Below are 18238 nucleotides of genomic sequence, written 5' to 3' on the forward strand. Positions count from 1 at the left end.
ACTGGGACAAGGTCCGCGCCACGGACTCGGAGAAGGTCCGCGCCACGGACTGGGACAAGGTCCGCGCCACAGGGGCCGGCTTCCAGGGCACACGGCGGAGGGCAGGGCGAAGGGGCGGAGTGAGCGCCATGACGCCAGGAGCCTCGGCCAATGGAAACGCCCCGCGGCGCCGGCCGAGCCGCCAGCCCATAAAAAGGAGGCGCTCCGGCACTCCTCAGTCTCTTCTGTTCCGGGCTCGGAGCCTACTCCTGGCCCGAGGCCTACGTTATTCAGGTGATTGCGGTCACAGTCCATTGCCCGCCGGCGAAGTTCAGTTGCAGCCCCTGACGCGTCCGAGGGTCCCTCCGGGGCGGCAGCGGCAGGTCTATGGAGAAGGGCCTGGGGCGGGTGCAGGCGAAGCCGCGGGACGCCCGGTGCAGCAATGGGTTACCCGAGGGGGAGCCGCCGCGGCCCAGGCCCAGTACGCCCACCGAGAAGCAGCCGCGGCCGGAGAGCAAGAGCGTCCAGCCGGCCGACGGCTGGAAGGGCGAGCGGCCCCGCAACGAGGAGGACAACGAGCTGAACCTCCCCAACCTGGCGGCCGCCTACTCGTCCATCCTGCGCTCGCTGGGCGAGGACCCCCAGCGGCAGGGGCTGCGCAAGACGCCCTGGAGGGCGGCCACGGCCATGCAGTTCTTCACCAAGGGCTACCAGGAGACCATCTCAGGTCAGTGCGCCCGCCGGCCGGCGTGCCGGTCACTGGGGAGGTGGCTGCAGGAAGCGCGCGCCGGCTCCAGTTAGTTCCCGGAGTTGCTCACTCTTGGCGGAGGAAGCCGAGTGCTGTCACTTTCCGAACCCCGCCCTCGGCCCTGGCCCAGCCGTCCGGCCAAGGAGAGGGCCCTGCGTGGGACGCATTTCGGCCGCGGTGGGAGTCAGCGGCCTCTCCACCCGGGGACTAGTTGAAGCGGCCCTCGCGGGGTCCTCCCCGCTCGCTGCACGCGGCCCTCTCCTCCAGCCTCGGGTTGGCGGGACCGCAGTCACAGAGCCTCCCCACGTCCCTTACCCCCGCCCCCGGGTGGGAGCCTGGAGCCCTTGTCGCCTGAGCGCCCAGGGCCGGATGCCCGAGGAATGTGCACCTGGGCTCGTGGAAGTGACGGCTTCCTAGGTCATCTCTGCTCTGGAGGTCTCATTTTTGGTAGGTCTGGGGTGAAGCCTTGGCTTTGTGTGTCTGAAGCCGGGGGTGATTATTTGCTGCAAACTCGGGGACCCTCACTCTCGCTGACTTGCCAGGGTACCCGGGTGTTCCGAAAGTCGTAATTCTCTTTTGTTCACATCCAGTTCACTCCAGCTCAGGACTTTGCCAGAATTTGGCATAGTTCTGGGCATGGGCTTCCCTGGAGTTTGAAGTGTGAGGTTTTTTGGGGGTTAGTTTGCTGCTTAAAGCCTTCTCCGCCTTTTCTCCCCCACTCTCCAAACCCCAAAGCAGGAAAGCGACTTCCTGGGAGTCTGGGAGTTTCGCTGGGCTGTGGGACCCGGAGTCTCTCTATCACCCACTTCCCACCCACGCATCCCAAAGGAGCCGGGTTGGTCCAGTGCTTTCGGCGCCTGAGGAGGGTCAGGCTTTTGCCCAGGAGGCCCGAAGTAGGGGGCGCGGGGTGGCGGTGGAAAACGATTGAGAACTTCGCTGCCTAATTGCTGGGTGAGCGATGTTGGTCACTAATTAAAAAAAAAAAAAAGTTAAAAAAGATCTGACTTGCACAGCTCGGACCAAGGGCGTTGTTTTCCAGTCCACATCTTCTGTACCTCTTGGTGACATTTATTCCTTTGGCCTAAGAAGCCTTCTGCCTTCACCATTTCTCAAAGAATTAACAGTGCTGCTTTGCAAGGTAACCTCCCTGCTCAGATTATTTCCCCAATCAAGTTTCTGGAGACTTCCTGAATAGATTCTGGGAAAAACAGTTATTTTTGCCCAGTCTCCCCCACCCCAAAGGAAGGGTGAGAAATCAGTGTGAGAGGGGTGAGGCACATAAAGGAAATGACACTACATCTTAAAGCCAAGAAATGGATATCTAGTTCTGTGTCCAAGTTTACTTTTTAAACCTTTGTTGGTAAAAGTTTGGAGCCTCAAATACAGAATTTTAAAATGCGAAGACTGAAGAATAAACATTCTTCATTTGGTGAATATTCTACCATTTGGTGATATTCCACGAATGTAATGAACAAACATCTTCTTAGGGCCTTGCTCAGTCTGCCTCTTGTGGACACTGAAAATGTCCACCGCACTTGGTCAGGCTTTGGGAATCGCCCTAATAGAATTCACAGGAGAGAGGGATTTCTGACCTTGAGAATAGGGGAGGTCCTCCTGACTTTTGAGACCTAAAGTGTCTCAAAAGGTTTACTTAAGAAATGATTAGCAGAAGTTTGTCTCATGAGCCATAGGACTAATGACTGCAAAGAACACTTCATTCTACCTTAGAAGACAGTTCTAGTCAAGTGTTAATTTATTATTTAAAAAGTCCATGGACCTAGGAACAGAAATCAGATTAGGGGGACTCTAATCATCTCCCTACCCAAGGGGACCTGGGGGAGAGGGTGGAATGGGGAGTGACTGCTTAATGGGTTCCAGGTTTCCTTTTGGCATGATGAAAATGTTCTAGGACTGGAGAGTGGTGATGGTTGCACACATGGTGAATGTGCTAAATGCCACTGAGTTGCACATTTTAAAATGGTTAAGATGATGAGTGTTATATGTATTTTACGACAGTGAAAATGTCACAGACCATTTAAGAATTATTCATAGCCATTCATTGAATACTTTTTATGCTCTAAGTGCTTTTTGTGGATGGTCTTTGGTTAATCCTCACTTTTGAGGTAGACACTGTTCTTTTACCCCATGATAAGGAACCTGAGGCAGAGAGGTTGACAGCTTCAGGTGGTGGAGCTGGTGTTGGAATCTAGGCAGCCTGAATGCAGAACTCTTACCTGCTTCCTTCTGCTGCTACTTGGTGAGATATGTCAGTGTATCTTCTCTACTAAGCATTTCACACTGAGTTTGGACCTAATACTTGGGTCACCAGCATTAAAATAAGGTGGAGTAGAATGGAGAAAATCAGTCTATCATATGTAGTAAGGGTAAATGTTTTGAGAAGCTTACAAGTAGGTTTTATAGGTATGATTTTTTTCTGGTATGTACTGGCTCCGGTTGTAGAATGTAGTATTTCTTGTATTTGTTGTGGTCAAAAGTTTGAAAGCCTCTGTCTAGAGGATCACACTTAAGGGCTTAATATTAATTTCTTAGAGGTACATAAATAGAAGACAGAGAGGAGAGGGTGACAAGGATGATGCTGAACTTAAAGGAGTGAACCTGAAATGGTGGTGGTTCAGGCCTTGGACCAACCTGGGTGGGAGAAGGAAGGATACTTTAAATCTATAGAAAATACAGAAGTAAGTAATAGAGAAAACACTCCTACCCAATCCCTAATTTTTATTTCTTTAGAGAGTATAAGTCAATGACCACTATAGATTATTTTGGATAGAAGCAAACTTCTTTGAAACTGTCACTTTTCTATGCTTGTAGATAAGATACTTAACATCTTTTATATCTCTGTATATTAATTACTTGTTGCTAGTGTTGACTTAAGTTTTTTAAAACATAAAATAAATAAAATAAGTTGGTACTTTACATTCCCCAAATTATTTTTTTTAGCTCCTCTTGAGTGAATTGATGCTAATTTCTGATGTTTGGGGAATTTGTCGGTTCTCCCTGCACTGCAGTGTATTTTCATGACCCTTGCATGATACAACTTTCTTTACTTTCCAGTATGTACCTCATTATGGGTGCATCTGTGGTCACCTGTAATGGGGCTCTGTCAAGGTTGTGCAAGTCTCCTGGTTACTGTTCACCACTGGGCTGTAGCTTGTAGTGGAGGGAGGGCTGGAAGAAGACACGATCACCTCTCCCAGGAATGGCTGTCCTTTGAATAGCATCACAGGGTGATCCTTGGACCAGCTCATCTTTATCTGTTGCTATCCCATTTCAATTTAACCCTATCCTAGTTCTCTTACATATTCAGAGAACCTTTGATGAGATCTTCTTTTCTATATATTTCCTGTATTTCCACTATTTTTAAAATTCAGAATCCTAATTAAATTGGAGGGTCTGCTGTTGCCTGGGGTCTTTGATCTTCATGTTCTTGTGTCTGACCCTTCTCTTTCCCTGTCCTCTCCTGGGTATAAATAGGAACAACCTCTTAGATAGTATTATCCATCAAAGGTTAAGTGAATGTAACTTGTCTCATCAGTTGTCCTTTTTATAAGTTTATGGGAGTACACAAGAGTCTTGAGTCTTCTGTCACATTTCTAGTTGAAGTAGGTTTTAGCTTGTCTTATCCAGGATGCCAAGGCAGTTTTCATAAATCAAGTTGACAGTGTCCCAAATTTGGGAAGCCTGTGAGCCTGTATATAATGCAGGAAGAGGAGATGGTATCACAGGTGATGGACTTCTTATAAATTTATTTTATTTTTTAAATTTATTTTTCGCTGTGTTGGGTCTTCGTTGCCGTGTGCGGGCTTTAGTTGCGGCAAGCGGGGGCTACTCTTCATTGCAGCGTGCAGGCTTCATTGCGGTGGCTTCTCTTGTTGCGGAGCACGGGCTCTAGGCACGTGGGCTTCAGTAGTTGTGTCACACGGGCTCAGTAGTTGTGGCGCACGGGCTTAGTTGCTCTGCGGCATGTGGGATCTTCCTAAACCAGGGATCGAACCCATGTCACCTGCATTGGTGGGGGATTCTTAACCACTGCGCCACATGGGAAGTCCCAGAGATGGACTTCATGACTGTTTCCCCACCCTGCCTCAACCATGTTCACTACAAGATGACAACTATTCTCTAAAGCTAAAGCGAGGCAATTAGATAGTTTATTTACACAAAAATGAGTCTTAGCCACTTCATACTGAAACGTGCCAGCACTCACAAAAGGTTTTTCTTTTTGAATCATGAACATCTGTGATTTACCAAATCAGACTGCCATGATGAACTAAGAATTGTAACAACTTCTAAGATGTGATAATACTTATTTATCATAGCCTCCCATATTGTGGGCAAAAGGTAAGTTTATGTCCCATGTTTTAAAGTAGGCTGTAGAAAAGTTAATCTCATTATTAAGAGGTGCTATTTTAGATGTGTATAGTTCATTTAAATCTTGATTCACTAATAAGCTTCATTTTCATTTTGTTAATGAATACTTCTTACATAGGACTTAGTTCTGTGTATTGCCAGAAAAGGTACTATGAATAAAGAAGAAAAAATAACAAGACCATTGAAGTTTATGACTGGAACTTCGGAGTAGTCAAAGTTGATTAAAGCTGTTAAGAGTCATTGAGAATGGAGGAGAAAATCTAGTCTTACTAGTTTCTTTTAAAAATGTATTATCAGGGGCTTCCCTGGTGGCGCACTGGTTGAGAGTCCGCCTAACGATGCAGGGGACACGGGTTCGTGTCCCGGTCCGGGAAGATCCCACATGCCGCGGAGTGGCTGGGCCCGTGAGCCATGGCCGCTGAGCCTGCGCGTCCGGAGCCTGTGCTCCGCAACGGGAGAGGCCACAACAGTGAGAGGCCCGCGTACCGCAAAAAAAAAAAAAAAAAAAGTATTATCTGTTAACATTTTTTTCTGGCCTGGGAGGAAAAGTCCTACACATAACTTTGAAATACTAAACAAATTGGTACTTGTTTTAGTTTCACTGGACTACTAGAAGAAAGTACCACATGGGGCTTCCCTGGTGGCGCAGTGGTTGAGAGTCCGCCTGCCGATGCAGGGGACACGGGTTCCTGCCCCGGACGGGGAAGATTCCACGTGCCGCGGAGTGTCTGGGCTGGTGAGCCATGGCCACTGAGCCTGCGTGTCTGGAGCCTGTGCTCCGCAGCGGGAGAGGCTACAACAGTGAGAGGCCCGCGTACCGCAAAAAAAAAAAAAAAAGAAAGTACCACAGACTGGACTGTTTAAACAACAGAAATCTATTGTCTCACAGTTCTGGAGACTAGAAGTCTGAAATCAAGGTATCGGTGGAACCATACTCCCTCTGAAAATCACAGGGAATGGGGAGGGGAGTGTGGTCCTTCCTTGCCTCTTCCCAGCTTCTGGTGGTAGCTGTCAATCCTTGGTGTTCCTTAGCTTGCAACTGCATTACTTCCATCTCTGCTTCTGTCGGTGTCCAAATTTCCCTCTTTTAAGGACATCAGTCACATAGGAGTGAATCCACTTTACACCTGTATGCCTTATCTTAATTTAGCTAATTACGTTTGCAGTTACTCTATTTCCAAGGCCACTTTCCGGGGTACTGAGCTTTAGGACTTCAACTTAACCTTCAACACAGTTTAACCTATACCAGTGTTAAATGCTATTATTCATAAGACTGACTGGGAACTTTATAATTTCATTTAATTTATTCACTGAGTGCCAACCACTGCGCTGAATGCTGGGAAACAGGCTCAGCAAAACCAGATATGGTTCCTTCCCTCATGGAACAGACAGTCTATTAGACTGAAACAGATGTTCATCAGAATCACATGAATGAGTGTGATTATAGATGGAGAAATCTAGTGATAAAAAGAACACAGCTCAGTGAGAGCCTTTACCAAAGGAACTTGATCTATGCTAGGAGATGGGAAGTGTGGATGCTTGAGCTGACATCTGAATAACACCGAACACTCCTGATTACTATGTGCTGAGCACAGTTGTGAGTTCTTTACATGTATTGCCTCACTGATCCTCACAATAACCCTACGGGGTAGGTAATATTAGCCGTGTTTTTAGGGATAAGGAAACTGGGGCACAGAGAGAACTTGCACAAGATCATATCTGAAAAGTAGCAGCACTGGGAGGATAGAGAATGAGAATCATCATAATCTCTCATAGTCTATTTAATTTTAATCATAATATTTTACTGATTTATTTGAATCAGCTCCCCTCCCCTTCCCTTTTCGTATCTTCTCTGCTGTTTTCTTTTTTATTTTATTTTATTTATTTTTGGCTGCGTTGGGTCTTCCTTGCTGCGTGCAGGCTTTCTCTCGTTGCAGAGGGTGGGGGCTACTCTTCATTGCAGTCCGTGGGCTTCTCATTGCGACGGCTTCCCTTGTTGTGGAGCACAGGCTCTAGGCACATGGGCTTCGGTGGTTGTGGCTCGTGGGCTCTAGAGAGCAGGCTCAGTAGTTGTGGCACACGGGCTTAGTTGCTCCGCGGCGTGTGGGATCTTCCCAGACCAGGGCTTGAACCCGTGTCCTCTGCATTGGCAGGCGGATTCTTAACCACTGCGCCAGCAGGGAAACCCTCTGCTGTTTTCTTTGTCCAGCTCTAGAAACTCTTCTATGCCTGGGCATTCCCCCACTGACTCATATACCTCTATTTGAGTCCAGTATTTGGTTGAGTCAGGCTGCAGTAATAAAATTTGCCAGGAGAGGGCAACTATCTAATCTTTGATGAATCCTAGGTTATGAATCCTAGATTATATGAACAATTCATAAGTCCAGCTTATGTAATGAATATGTTCCCTGTGGTTATACATTCTCTACTGAGTTTAGGGCAATTAGATGGAGGGATAATTTAGATTGGGGTTAATCAAAGATTGTCTGAATCAAGGTAAATTTGTTCTACTCAAGATTGAGAGGACATTTACTCACTAGAATTTGGTTCTGTTATAGCCTCAGTCACAGTTTTTTAGAAGAGGGACTGTCTGTACTCACCTTTGAATGCCTAGCAAATTGCCCAGCACATGTAGATGACTTGATGAATGTTTGAATTAATTTCTTAAAGACAAGGACACCTTCTTGGGACTTCCCTGGTGGTCCAGTGGTTAAGACTCCGTGCTCCCAATGCAGGGGGCCTGGGTTCGATCCCTGGTCAGGGTACTAGATCCCTCATGCCACAGCTAAGAGCCTGCATGCTGCAGCTAAAGATCCCACAGGCCGCAACTAAGATTCCGTGTGCAGCAACTAAGACCTGGCACAGACAAATAAATAAATATTGAAAAGAAAAAAAGACAAGGATCCTTTCTTAACACTTGTCTTTCTTCTACCACAGTGCTCTGTGCATAGGTGCTCAATAAATGCTGGCTTTTTTATACACTAAAGAAAAACGTAGGGGATTAGCTTTATGGAAAAGCCATGGAAGTTATTTCTACTGGATCTCCTGAACACTTCTATTCTAGGTCAGAGGTCATCCTTTAGACATCTTTGTGTCCTTCATAGAGTCCTGTGCCTGTAGAAACTCACCTTTTTGGCGAGATGGCTTCTTCTATATCCAGTCAACATATTATTCCAAGGTATCAATTGAAACAACTGGGGTGTTTCCCTGGCACATCAAAATTCTCATGGGGAAGAATCTCTAGAAAATCTGTCAGGATTGCAGTTTTTAAATTATTGTAGAGGTGTTCAAATGTACACAAAATTAGAATAGTATAATGAGTTTCTATGTGCCCATCACCCAACCTTTAACATAAACATAGGTTTTGCTTCGTTCCTCTTGTCACACACCTTCCCCCACTGAATTATTTTAAAGCAAATCCTAGATATGTCACTTCATTGATAAATACTTTACTATATCTTGAAAATAGAGACTTAAAAATATTATCATACTTGAAATCAACAGCAATTCCTTAATAGAAAATATCTAACCAATATTTACATTTCTTTGATTTTTCTCACAGGTATCTCTTTACAAATTGGTTTGTTTGAGTAAGGATTCAGACAAGATTCACATATTATATTTGATAAATGTCTTCAAGTTTTTAAAAAATTTGTTAGTTTGGTATTCTTTTTTATCCCCTAACAATTTGTTGAAGAAACAGGGTCATTTGTCCTATAGAATTTCCCACATTCTGGGTTCTGCTCGTTATTTTTCTCACAATTTAATTTAACATGTTCCTTTAGCTCCTGTGTTGCTTTATATACTAGCAGTTAGATTTAGACGCTTGCCTTCCTGCTTCTCCCCACTCTCACCCCCACCAAATAACTCTTAAATTTAGTCAAGAATACTTCATAGGTGGTGGCATGTGCTTCCATCGGTAAGCAGTTAAATATCTAGTTGTCTTTTTGTGATGTTATAATCGATTAGCTTTAAGTGTTATCAGCCAAAGTTGTCCATTACAGAGCTTTTCACCAGCATTTCACTTGACTTTAGAAGCCATTGGTGATTGCCCAGATCCAGTATTTTTTAGAAGTTGAAAAATAATGATGTTTGGTTCTTTAATTCCTTCTGAATTTATTAACTGGAGTTCTTCTATAAAGAAGATATATGGGAACTCTTTAGGCCATCTTTGCAACTATTCAGTAAGTTTAAAAGTATTTTAAATAAAGCTTAAAGATATATAAGGTTGTTAATTTCTCTAATATATTTCTTTAATTCTGCACTGGAGATTGACCTAATTATGCCTCAATCTAGAAGCCATAAAAGAAAATAATTGTTACTTTATATAAAAACTAAGAACTTTTACAGGTCAAATACCAACAGAAATGACAAACTGGGAAGAAATATTTACAATTCATTTTGTAGACAACAGGATAATCATACTAATATAAAAGAGATGCTAGAAATTAATGTGAGAGAAAGGCCAAAAACACAATTGAAAAATTGGCAAGACATGTAAGCAGACAATTCACAGGAAAGGAAATACAAATGACTTTTAAATACATGGAAAGATGCTTGACCTCACCTTCAATAAGAGAAATGCATACAGACCACCCAAAGATATACTTTTTCCTTGTTTGATTGGCCAAAGTCTAGAAACTTGATACTGCATTACATTATGGAAGTTATAGGGAAACAAATATTACTGTTGAGAGTGTAAACTATCTTTATGGAGGATAATTTGGCAACATCTATTAAATACAAATACATATATCCTATTTGAAAATCCTGCCTCTGGGAATTGCATACACGAAATGACATATGCTCAAGGTTAGTCACTGCAGCCATAAAAAGAACCATCCTATATGTCTAGTCCCTTAGAATGGCTAAATGATGCAGAGGAGTTATGTTGGGGGGGGACAATAAAATGTTTATATTGACATTAAGAATTGGAGGATACACAAGTGGTTATATGTTAATCAGGGATATGAACTGGGCAGATGGCAGACCACAGTAGAAGCAAGACTTTTCACTATATTTTCAGTTTGTTATTTTTGAAGTATGTACATGTATTTTCAGATAGATAAATTAAAAACATTGTGACAAAGTTGTTTCAAATCTAGGAACAAAGGAAATACAACTTTTTAAGGGCTAGCTAATAAGAAAAATCTGGTTACTGAAAACCTTTACCCTGGAATTAGAGAAAAATAGTTAGATGTATATATTTGCAAGCCTGATCTTCATTGTGATCCATATAGTGTAAAGAAAGAGACTGAGTTTGAATGTGACCTTGTCCCTTAACTATCTGTATAATTACTGGCATGTCTCCAAACTTAATTTTCATCTTTCTCTTTTTATAAAAAATGGTAATACCTGCTTTGCCTGGGCTCTTACAAGAATTAAGAAGGTATGCGAAAAGCACCTGATGCTTAATGTATTCCTTCTTTTGTGATGAGGAAGAACTATGGGGTTGGATTAACTGGAAAGTGTTCTAAGAATGTGGGATACTCTGGAGCCCTGAGCCACCATGTAAAAAGTCCAGTTACTCTGAGGCTGCCATGCTGTGAGGAAGCTCTGCCACATGGCGAGGCCACAACTGGGTGTTCCGGCCGATGGCTTTAGCTGGGGTCCCACCCAACAGCTAGCACCAAACACTAGACATGTGAGTAAAGACTCCTCCAGGTGATTCCAGTCCCCAGCCAACTAGTCATCCCCACTGAGCCCCAGACATTGTGGGCCAGAGGCCAGTCATCTCTCCTGTGCCTTGTCTGAATTCCTGACCCACGGAATCCCAGGACATAATAAAATAGTTGTACACCACTAAATTCTGGGATGTTTTGTTATGCACCAGAAGCAACTGGACCAGATTTTGAGATGAGGGTGGTTAGAATTTGCATTTGTGCAGAGGAAAAGGGAGTGACTTAAACAGGCCAAGAGATGGCATGGTGGTTTAAGGCTAGAAATTCAAATTTGTGAATTATCGGTGTAAATCTGAGAGTTAAGCTTGGAGAGTGCCTGAGCTCCTCAAAGGAGTGAGAAGAGGAGATGTCAGCATTCCGACACTAAGGAGAGTGAGAGAAGAACCAGCAGAGACTGCCCGAAAGGGAGATGTGAGAGGCAGGAGATCCAGGAGTGTAAGTGTTGGCAGAAAATGGTTTTAAAAGGAACGTGGAACAGAAGGAAAAGGTTCCAAGACATAGTAGACTTGAGTCAGATTGCCTGGCTTCAAATCCTGTTACTGACCAGCTGTGCCTTAATTGCTTCATCTGTAAAATGGGGCAGTTAATAGTAATCATCCATCTTATAGGGTTATTGTGAGGATTAAGTGAGTTAGTACATATAAAGTGCTGAGAGAAATGCCCAGCATGTATGAAGTGTTATAGACATTTTGTCTGTGTTAGCAGTGAGTACTGAGATTTTATTTGAAGGTGTTGTTAGTAGTTTCAATAGCTTAATGTGCTCAGAAGCCAGATTGTAGGACTTTAGGGAGTAATATAACAAATTACAGAAAATAAGAAATTTTTTGAGGTATTTTTTCCTGACTGGTAGGATCATGTGAGCTTCCCCTTGGTGTGTATCAAGGCAGCAATGTGCTGGTTGTTGGTGAATGAAAGTGTTAGGTGTTGGAGAGAAGAGTATGGGGCACCCAAACCCTGGGAAGTGGGCCAGGTTGTATGCGTGTGATCTCATATGATCCTCCTGTCAACTTGGAGGCTGTACTCATTATAGAGTTGGAAACTGAGAGGCCTCTGGTCACTTGCCAGAGGGCACAGAGCAAAACCCAGGTGTGTGATGACAGTGCTCATGTTCCAGTGGACACTGTGCCCCCTCAGGTTTTAAGTGCCTATGTTACATTTTCATATGAAGATCCATTTAAGATGTGAGCAGTGTAATCCATAGGCATTCTGTTTTTCTTCTTGAATTCTAGCAAACAGCCAAGTAGTTTTAGTTTGAGGCATTTCTTAACATCCTGACTTTAAGATAGCTCATGAAATTTTTAATCAGGGGAATTTGTGAATAATTGCAAAAAAATTTAGCTACAGCATGTTTGCAACTGTGTTGAAGTGTATACACTTGAATGTTGTATATTCTTTTTTATTTGTTTGCTTTAAAGCATACACGACATAAAGTTTACCATTTTTAAGTATATAGTTCAGTGGCATTAAGTACATTCGCATTGCTGTGCGACCATCACCTCAGTCTATTTCCAGAACATTTTCGTTATCCCAAACTGAAACCATATTCATCAACCAATAACTCCCTGGTCCCCTTTTCTCTCAGCCCTTGGTAACCTCTGTTTTACTTTCTGCATTTGAGTATTCTAGGGACCTCGTATGAGTGGAATCATATCATTTTGTCCTTTGTGTCTGGCTTATTTCACTTAGCATAATGTCTTCAAGGTTTGTCCGTGTTAAGAGCATCGTTTTAAAGTTAGAAAAGTACCGTTTGGTCCTTGTTTGAGCCAGTAACTCATCTGTAGAATGTTGTATGTTCTTAAATTTGTAAGTATTTTATTTTCTTATTTTAAGAAATCTTTAGAATTGAAGATATATTAACTGTGTGCATATTTATTTATCAAACATCAGGCCTGTGAATGACCCTGAGCTAACTGTTAAAAGGGAAGCAAAACTGGTTGGCATTGGCTTGGCCCTCAGGGAGCCTCTGGTCTGTGCTAGCCGGGACCAGCACTAAGTTCCTGTAGAGAGGAGCAAGTGGGGTCCTGTGTGGTCAGAAGGAAGGTGGGTTCTTATGGCAGAGACTTGAAACCACAGATGACTATGGAGGAGGTAGATTTTGAGCTGAACCTAGAAGGAAATTCATTTTGAATTTTTTTTTTTAAACAAATAGTCCATGATAGTTAAGAGAAGATTACTCTCTTAGGTGTTCTGGAATAAAAGGAATACACTAATATTCATAGTTTTCTGCACCACAGAGTTAAAATTAAATGAAGCTTTCAAAGCAGGTTTATTTTAAACTTTTTAAAGATCAGCATGGGAAGGCATTAGGGTTGGCTTCTTTCTCTGATGTCTCTAAAGTCCATTTTGACCAGTCAGCCCTTCTAATGAACAACTTTGCCTGAACACATGTTGCTTGTCCAGGCTTTATAATCTGGTTGTTCATTTCCTCTTGCAATTCTTCCTTCTCATTAATCCCCTTGGTTACTCGTGCCCCAGGTCCTGACTCTTATACTTCCTGAATATCTCTAGACTCTCTTACCTTCTCTTGCTCTGACTCTTAGTCATCTCTCACTTCTTTACTGGCTGTCTTGCCTCCTGGCTTGTCCTGCTCCCATTCATCAGTGCCAGAGTGATTTTACAGACATCGAGTAGATAGATCTCTCCCTTCCAGAAACACTTGACTGATTTCCTCCTGTCTTTCCTCACCACGGCTGTAATGTTTCGTTGTGTTCCAGCCTCTTGCCTGCATTTTTAAATTCTCTTCCATCACCACCTCCTCACGAGGGCAAGTGAGCATTTTAGTTTAGTGCATAGCTTAGTGCATAGGCTGTTTTGAAAATCCACTCTGTCTCCTTCTCACACTGGAGCTGGAGACTGAGGCAGAAGTCCTACATGAGGCTTGTTCTGCAATATTTGGCCCTTATGCCTGCTCTCTTCCTCTAACTGTTCCTCTTTTTTTGTTTTTGTTTTGGCTGCTAACCATGAGAATCCTCCCCCCTGCCACCTCCACCAATCAACACCTTTTGCCTCTCTAGAGTTCTGTGAACAAACCTCCAGGTTTAGGTGAGGAAATTGTCAGTTGCTGGGTTGACATTTTTTGAGATCTGGTTGGTCCAGATGCTGTTTCAGTGAAGTTCATGGCTACTGGTGTGAGGCATGATCATACATGTATTCGTTTTTATTCTAAATAGGAATCAGAGCCCAGTTCAACGGAGGCCATTGACAAATGTCCCAAACAAGGGATTTGTCACTAAAATAGCTTAAAATACAATTACACCGATGGTATAGTTTATGTACTCGCAGTAAGATGTTCATGAGCAGTGATGAAGGTACTGGGTGCTGGAGTTCAACTGAGAGGCTGCTAACTTGGCGAGGACTCTGCAGAACTCCAGACCGCTTTAAGGTAGAGCTGCTGTAGATCACAGCTCTCTAGCTGACCACGCCTTCAAGATATAAGTGCTTCTGTTAATGCACAGGCAACTGTGGAGGAGTGCCACTCTGGCTGCCCATCAGAAACAATTTGCCTTTCGGCCACAAGGGTAAGGTGCAGTTAGCTGACAGCCTCCAGCGCCTTCAGGATTTGCCTCAGTGGAGGCCACGCTTAGCCCATGCTGTTTTTTTCTCTCATTTTAATATCTACCTCTTTCTTTCTATACCCCTCCAGCACAATAAACTGAGCCTTTTCAAGGGTAGCCCTTTACAAGTGAAGTAGTTTATAAGAGGGCGACAAGTCTTTTAGCTACATATTTAGCATGTTAGAAATGTTCACTGATATAATATTGATGCTAAGGGTCCATTGGGTGTTTCTCAAACCATTTTAGTGTTAACAAAGACTCATCCTGGTATAATGGGAAGAACAACTACTCTGGACTAGTCATAGCATCTGCACTAACGAGTTTATGACCCTGCACAAGTCACTTTCAAGACTATTGTGGATCTGGTCTGCGGGGAAAGGCAGTTAGACTAGAGTTGGATTGTCTCGCCAAGGTCTCTGTAGTATGGGCACGCTTGTTGGCATTCTCTCTTTGCTCACTCTGTTGACTTCCAGCAGCTGACAGGTGAGGTCCTAGCAAGGACCTTAGGCTTCTTTTGTTGCTAGAGGTGCTGTTTTCCTTTGAAACATTCAAGCCACACAGATGGTTTCTACGGTAACAGGTCTCTCTTATTTTTCTTGTGACGCAGATTTTTTAAAAGGTTCTTCATCGATATGCTCTTTAGGGTTGGTGATCTTCTAACCTATAGCCCTTTGCTTGGACAAAACATTTATTTAAAGACTTTCCCCTCAGGAGTATTGTAGACACTTCTCCAAGTAGTTGCTAGTCATACTAGCACTTGAGGTTTCAGTCTATTAATAAAGCTTTTTATCAGTTAGAAGAGGAATTGTTGGATTCGTTGGTTAAACAGTAATGCCAATAAAACTGATATTCTGTTAGAATCATGACATTTTATTTTACTTTTAATTTTTATTATGTAAAATTTCCAAACACAAAAGTAGACAAAATTGTATGAGGGACAGCTGTATACCTACTACCTAGATTCAAAATTAACATTTTGTCATATTGGTATGGTCCGTTCTTGTACTGAGAGCAAATCAGAGATGTGTATTTAGAGGTGAAATGTCACCCTTGAAGGTGTTTTTCTTCTTAACCGTTTATACTATCCTATACTAACCAGTAATTCCTTCTTATCATTTAGTACCTGATCTACATTCAGATTTCCCCAGTTGTCCCAAATGTCTTTCACTCACGATTTGTTCAAACTAGGACCCACTCAGTATCCATACGTTTGCATTTGATTGTTAGGTTTAAATCTAGAAAAGTTCCTACTACCCTCCTCCCCCCGATTTATCAGAGATTGTCAGCTCTCCTGTAAGATACTCCACCTTTGAGATTTGTGTGATTCTTTTCTTCTTGCTTTCATTTAATCTGTTTCTCTATCCCTCATATTCCTGGGAACTGGAAGTTAGGTCTAAAGCCTTGATTAAACTCAGGGAGAACCTTTTTCTTGGGAATGCTGTTTTCTTCATGCAACATCATGATGAGGAGAGACACAATGTTTAGATCCTGAAGATTGTAAGACTCTAGCTGGTTTGCAAAGCTATCTTTTACTGGTTTCCTAGGATAAACTTCCATAGAGAAGTTCCTTTTTTAAAAAAAAAAGCCTTTTTATTCGTTTGAAGATTTAATGTGATTCTCCTTTCCCCTGAAACTGTTCCAGTTTGATTTCGGAAAGTAAAGGTCAAAGTAGCATTAAATTACTGAATTTTCCTGCATATAAACCAAATAAATAGTTGGCTAAACAGTATTTTGTGACTGAGGTGCACCAGCTCTGGGCTCTAGCAGATGGTTGTTATCAGGCCACTCTTTCTAGCTGCTCTCCTGGGGCTGGCGGTTAGCTTGACCCTGTCTTCTCCTTCAGCCTCCGTATACGTAACTATTGATATTTTATTTTTCTTTTAAAGAATCGGATTTGCTCTCTTCATTTCCTTTGCTGTTCTAGGCCTTGTCACCTCATGGCTGCAGCAACTCCTGATTTGGCTTTCCAGCCACTGGGCTCACCAGGTTCAGACTTCCGGTGGCTGGTGATCAGGCTCTCATCTGGAAGTCAGAGGACAGGGGTCAAAATCCAGCCCTCAAACCAGCAGTTGGCTCTTCTTCAGCAGGCACAGCATCAGTTTCCTCATCTGTCAAATGAGGATAATAACTTTTGACCAATGCAGAGAGTGGCAGGACTTGAAAGAGGTTATGAACTAAATGTAAATTTTAACTTGAAAAATGCTCTAAAACAGAAGGGAATTTGCTTTCTGCCCAGTGCATGACCCATTCAGGCAGTGTACCTCTCCTTTTATTGTTTCTCACCTCTGTATTTCATCTCATATAGTACCTCCTTTCCTCACGCCCTCTAGAGAACCCTCTCTTCCTTTCCTCGTATCCATCCTTAAGGCCTGGCTCAAATCTTTATCTTCAATTTAGCTGTATTTCTTCTCCTGGCCCATAATTTTCCCTTTTTGTAAACTGTTGCTTTTGTAGTTTAGCTATAGTCATTATCCAAATATTTTTACACATAGACTTCTTATTTCCTCATATCTTAAGGTTCTTGAGGTCACAGTCTGATATATTTGTGTCCAGCTTGGAAATTAGTACAGGATTTCTATGAAAACATGATCATGTTACCTTTGAAACTGGTTTCTAGTGCATTGGCTGTGGGGGCCCATTGGTTTCTTAAATGGCTGATATTTTTCCTGGGAGATGGGTACAACTTTCTTGTGTGAGGTCCTCCTTCCTTATTTTTTGCTGGGCCATGTGGCCCTCTCTGCCACCTGCTCTGAAGGTGGCTCCAGCTTCTTCCCTTTGTCTCTCCTGGTCACTCACCCCACCACCTCCAACCTCAGTCTCTCTTCCAGGCCTCCTGTGCAGAGCTCACAGTGTTCCGTGCAAGTTGTCACCCTGTGACTTGGTGACTGTAGTGAGGGTTTATGGAGAAGAATTATATTGCCCACTGTTTGGCCTTGCTGAACAGCAAGTTAGAGCCAGTAGTGGGTCCATTTTCAACCTTCATCCTCTTTCACCCCTTAAAATCCTACGCTCCCAGCTTGACTGGTTATCGGAATCATTTGGGTTTTTAAAAGACGTAATCCTGGGATCACCCCGACACCCAGTGAATCAGGCTTTATCAGGGTGGCTTGGGAAGCTGTATTTTCCAAGGCTCCCTATGATTGGCTGTATTGGGGAGCCACTGTTCTAAAAGATGATCCCTTGTCCCTTAATCATTTGTCATGAATGATAGAGACTTGCACACCCTGCTGGTACTTATTTGTCGGATAGCATTACAAATGGTTCCATAACATCCGTCAGTGTGAAATCTCATGGCATAAGTGAAAGTAGGATGATAAGGGATGAGCCTATTAAAGGCTTTGAAGCAAATGGATAGTTTATCAGATTGGTGTGCTCTTTCTCTAGAACTGCTGCACACCAGACCTTGTTACCACCATCTGTTTTGTAAATTCCATTTTCAGTTAAACAGCTGGATTGTGAAAGGTATACAGAATTATCCAATTAAAAAACTAAATTTGACAGGTGTGTATTTTTTTTAATGATTCCTTGAATAACTGTGTTTCTTTCTTTAAACAGCCTTTTAAGGATCTTATTTTCCACAAATAAGAAACTTTTACCACAGATTTTCAGAGTAGTTAAACTGTGACCAGAATGAGAGTTCTTTGGCTTAGGTAACTTTGAGAGTTAATAGTGTATATGATTGGGAACCTTCGGTTTTATCCATGAATAAATCTGAATAGTTTAAAACAGGTGCTTTTCTCTTCCTCAGTACAGAAAGCCACTAGCCGTTGTTGTGCACATCTCAGAAGCTGACCAGTGGAGTGGGAGGGTAATTCTGTTGTAATTTGGCATTGATTTCCAACACTCGCAGAGTTGTGCAAACCAGGAACCTGGGAGTCATGTTGAATTCC

The 18238-nt window shown here is 43.0% G+C and overlaps 1 protein-coding gene across 1 annotated transcript in view; it reads left to right on the plus strand.

The window, feature by feature from the left end:
• The first annotated feature begins 366 nt into the window (after positions 1 to 366).
• GCH1 (GTP cyclohydrolase 1) overlaps positions 367 to 18238 on the plus strand; it is a 49375-nt gene continuing 31503 nt past the window's right edge. The window contains exon 1 of the mRNA XM_065872202.1: positions 367 to 706. Within this exon, the coding sequence (XP_065728274.1) occupies positions 367 to 706 (340 nt within the window). The remainder of the gene's footprint in view (positions 707 to 18238) is intronic.

Source organism: Phocoena phocoena, chromosome 2 (assembly GCF_963924675.1).
Source record: "Phocoena phocoena chromosome 2, mPhoPho1.1, whole genome shotgun sequence".
Lineage (NCBI taxonomy): Eukaryota > Metazoa > Chordata > Mammalia > Artiodactyla > Phocoenidae > Phocoena > Phocoena phocoena.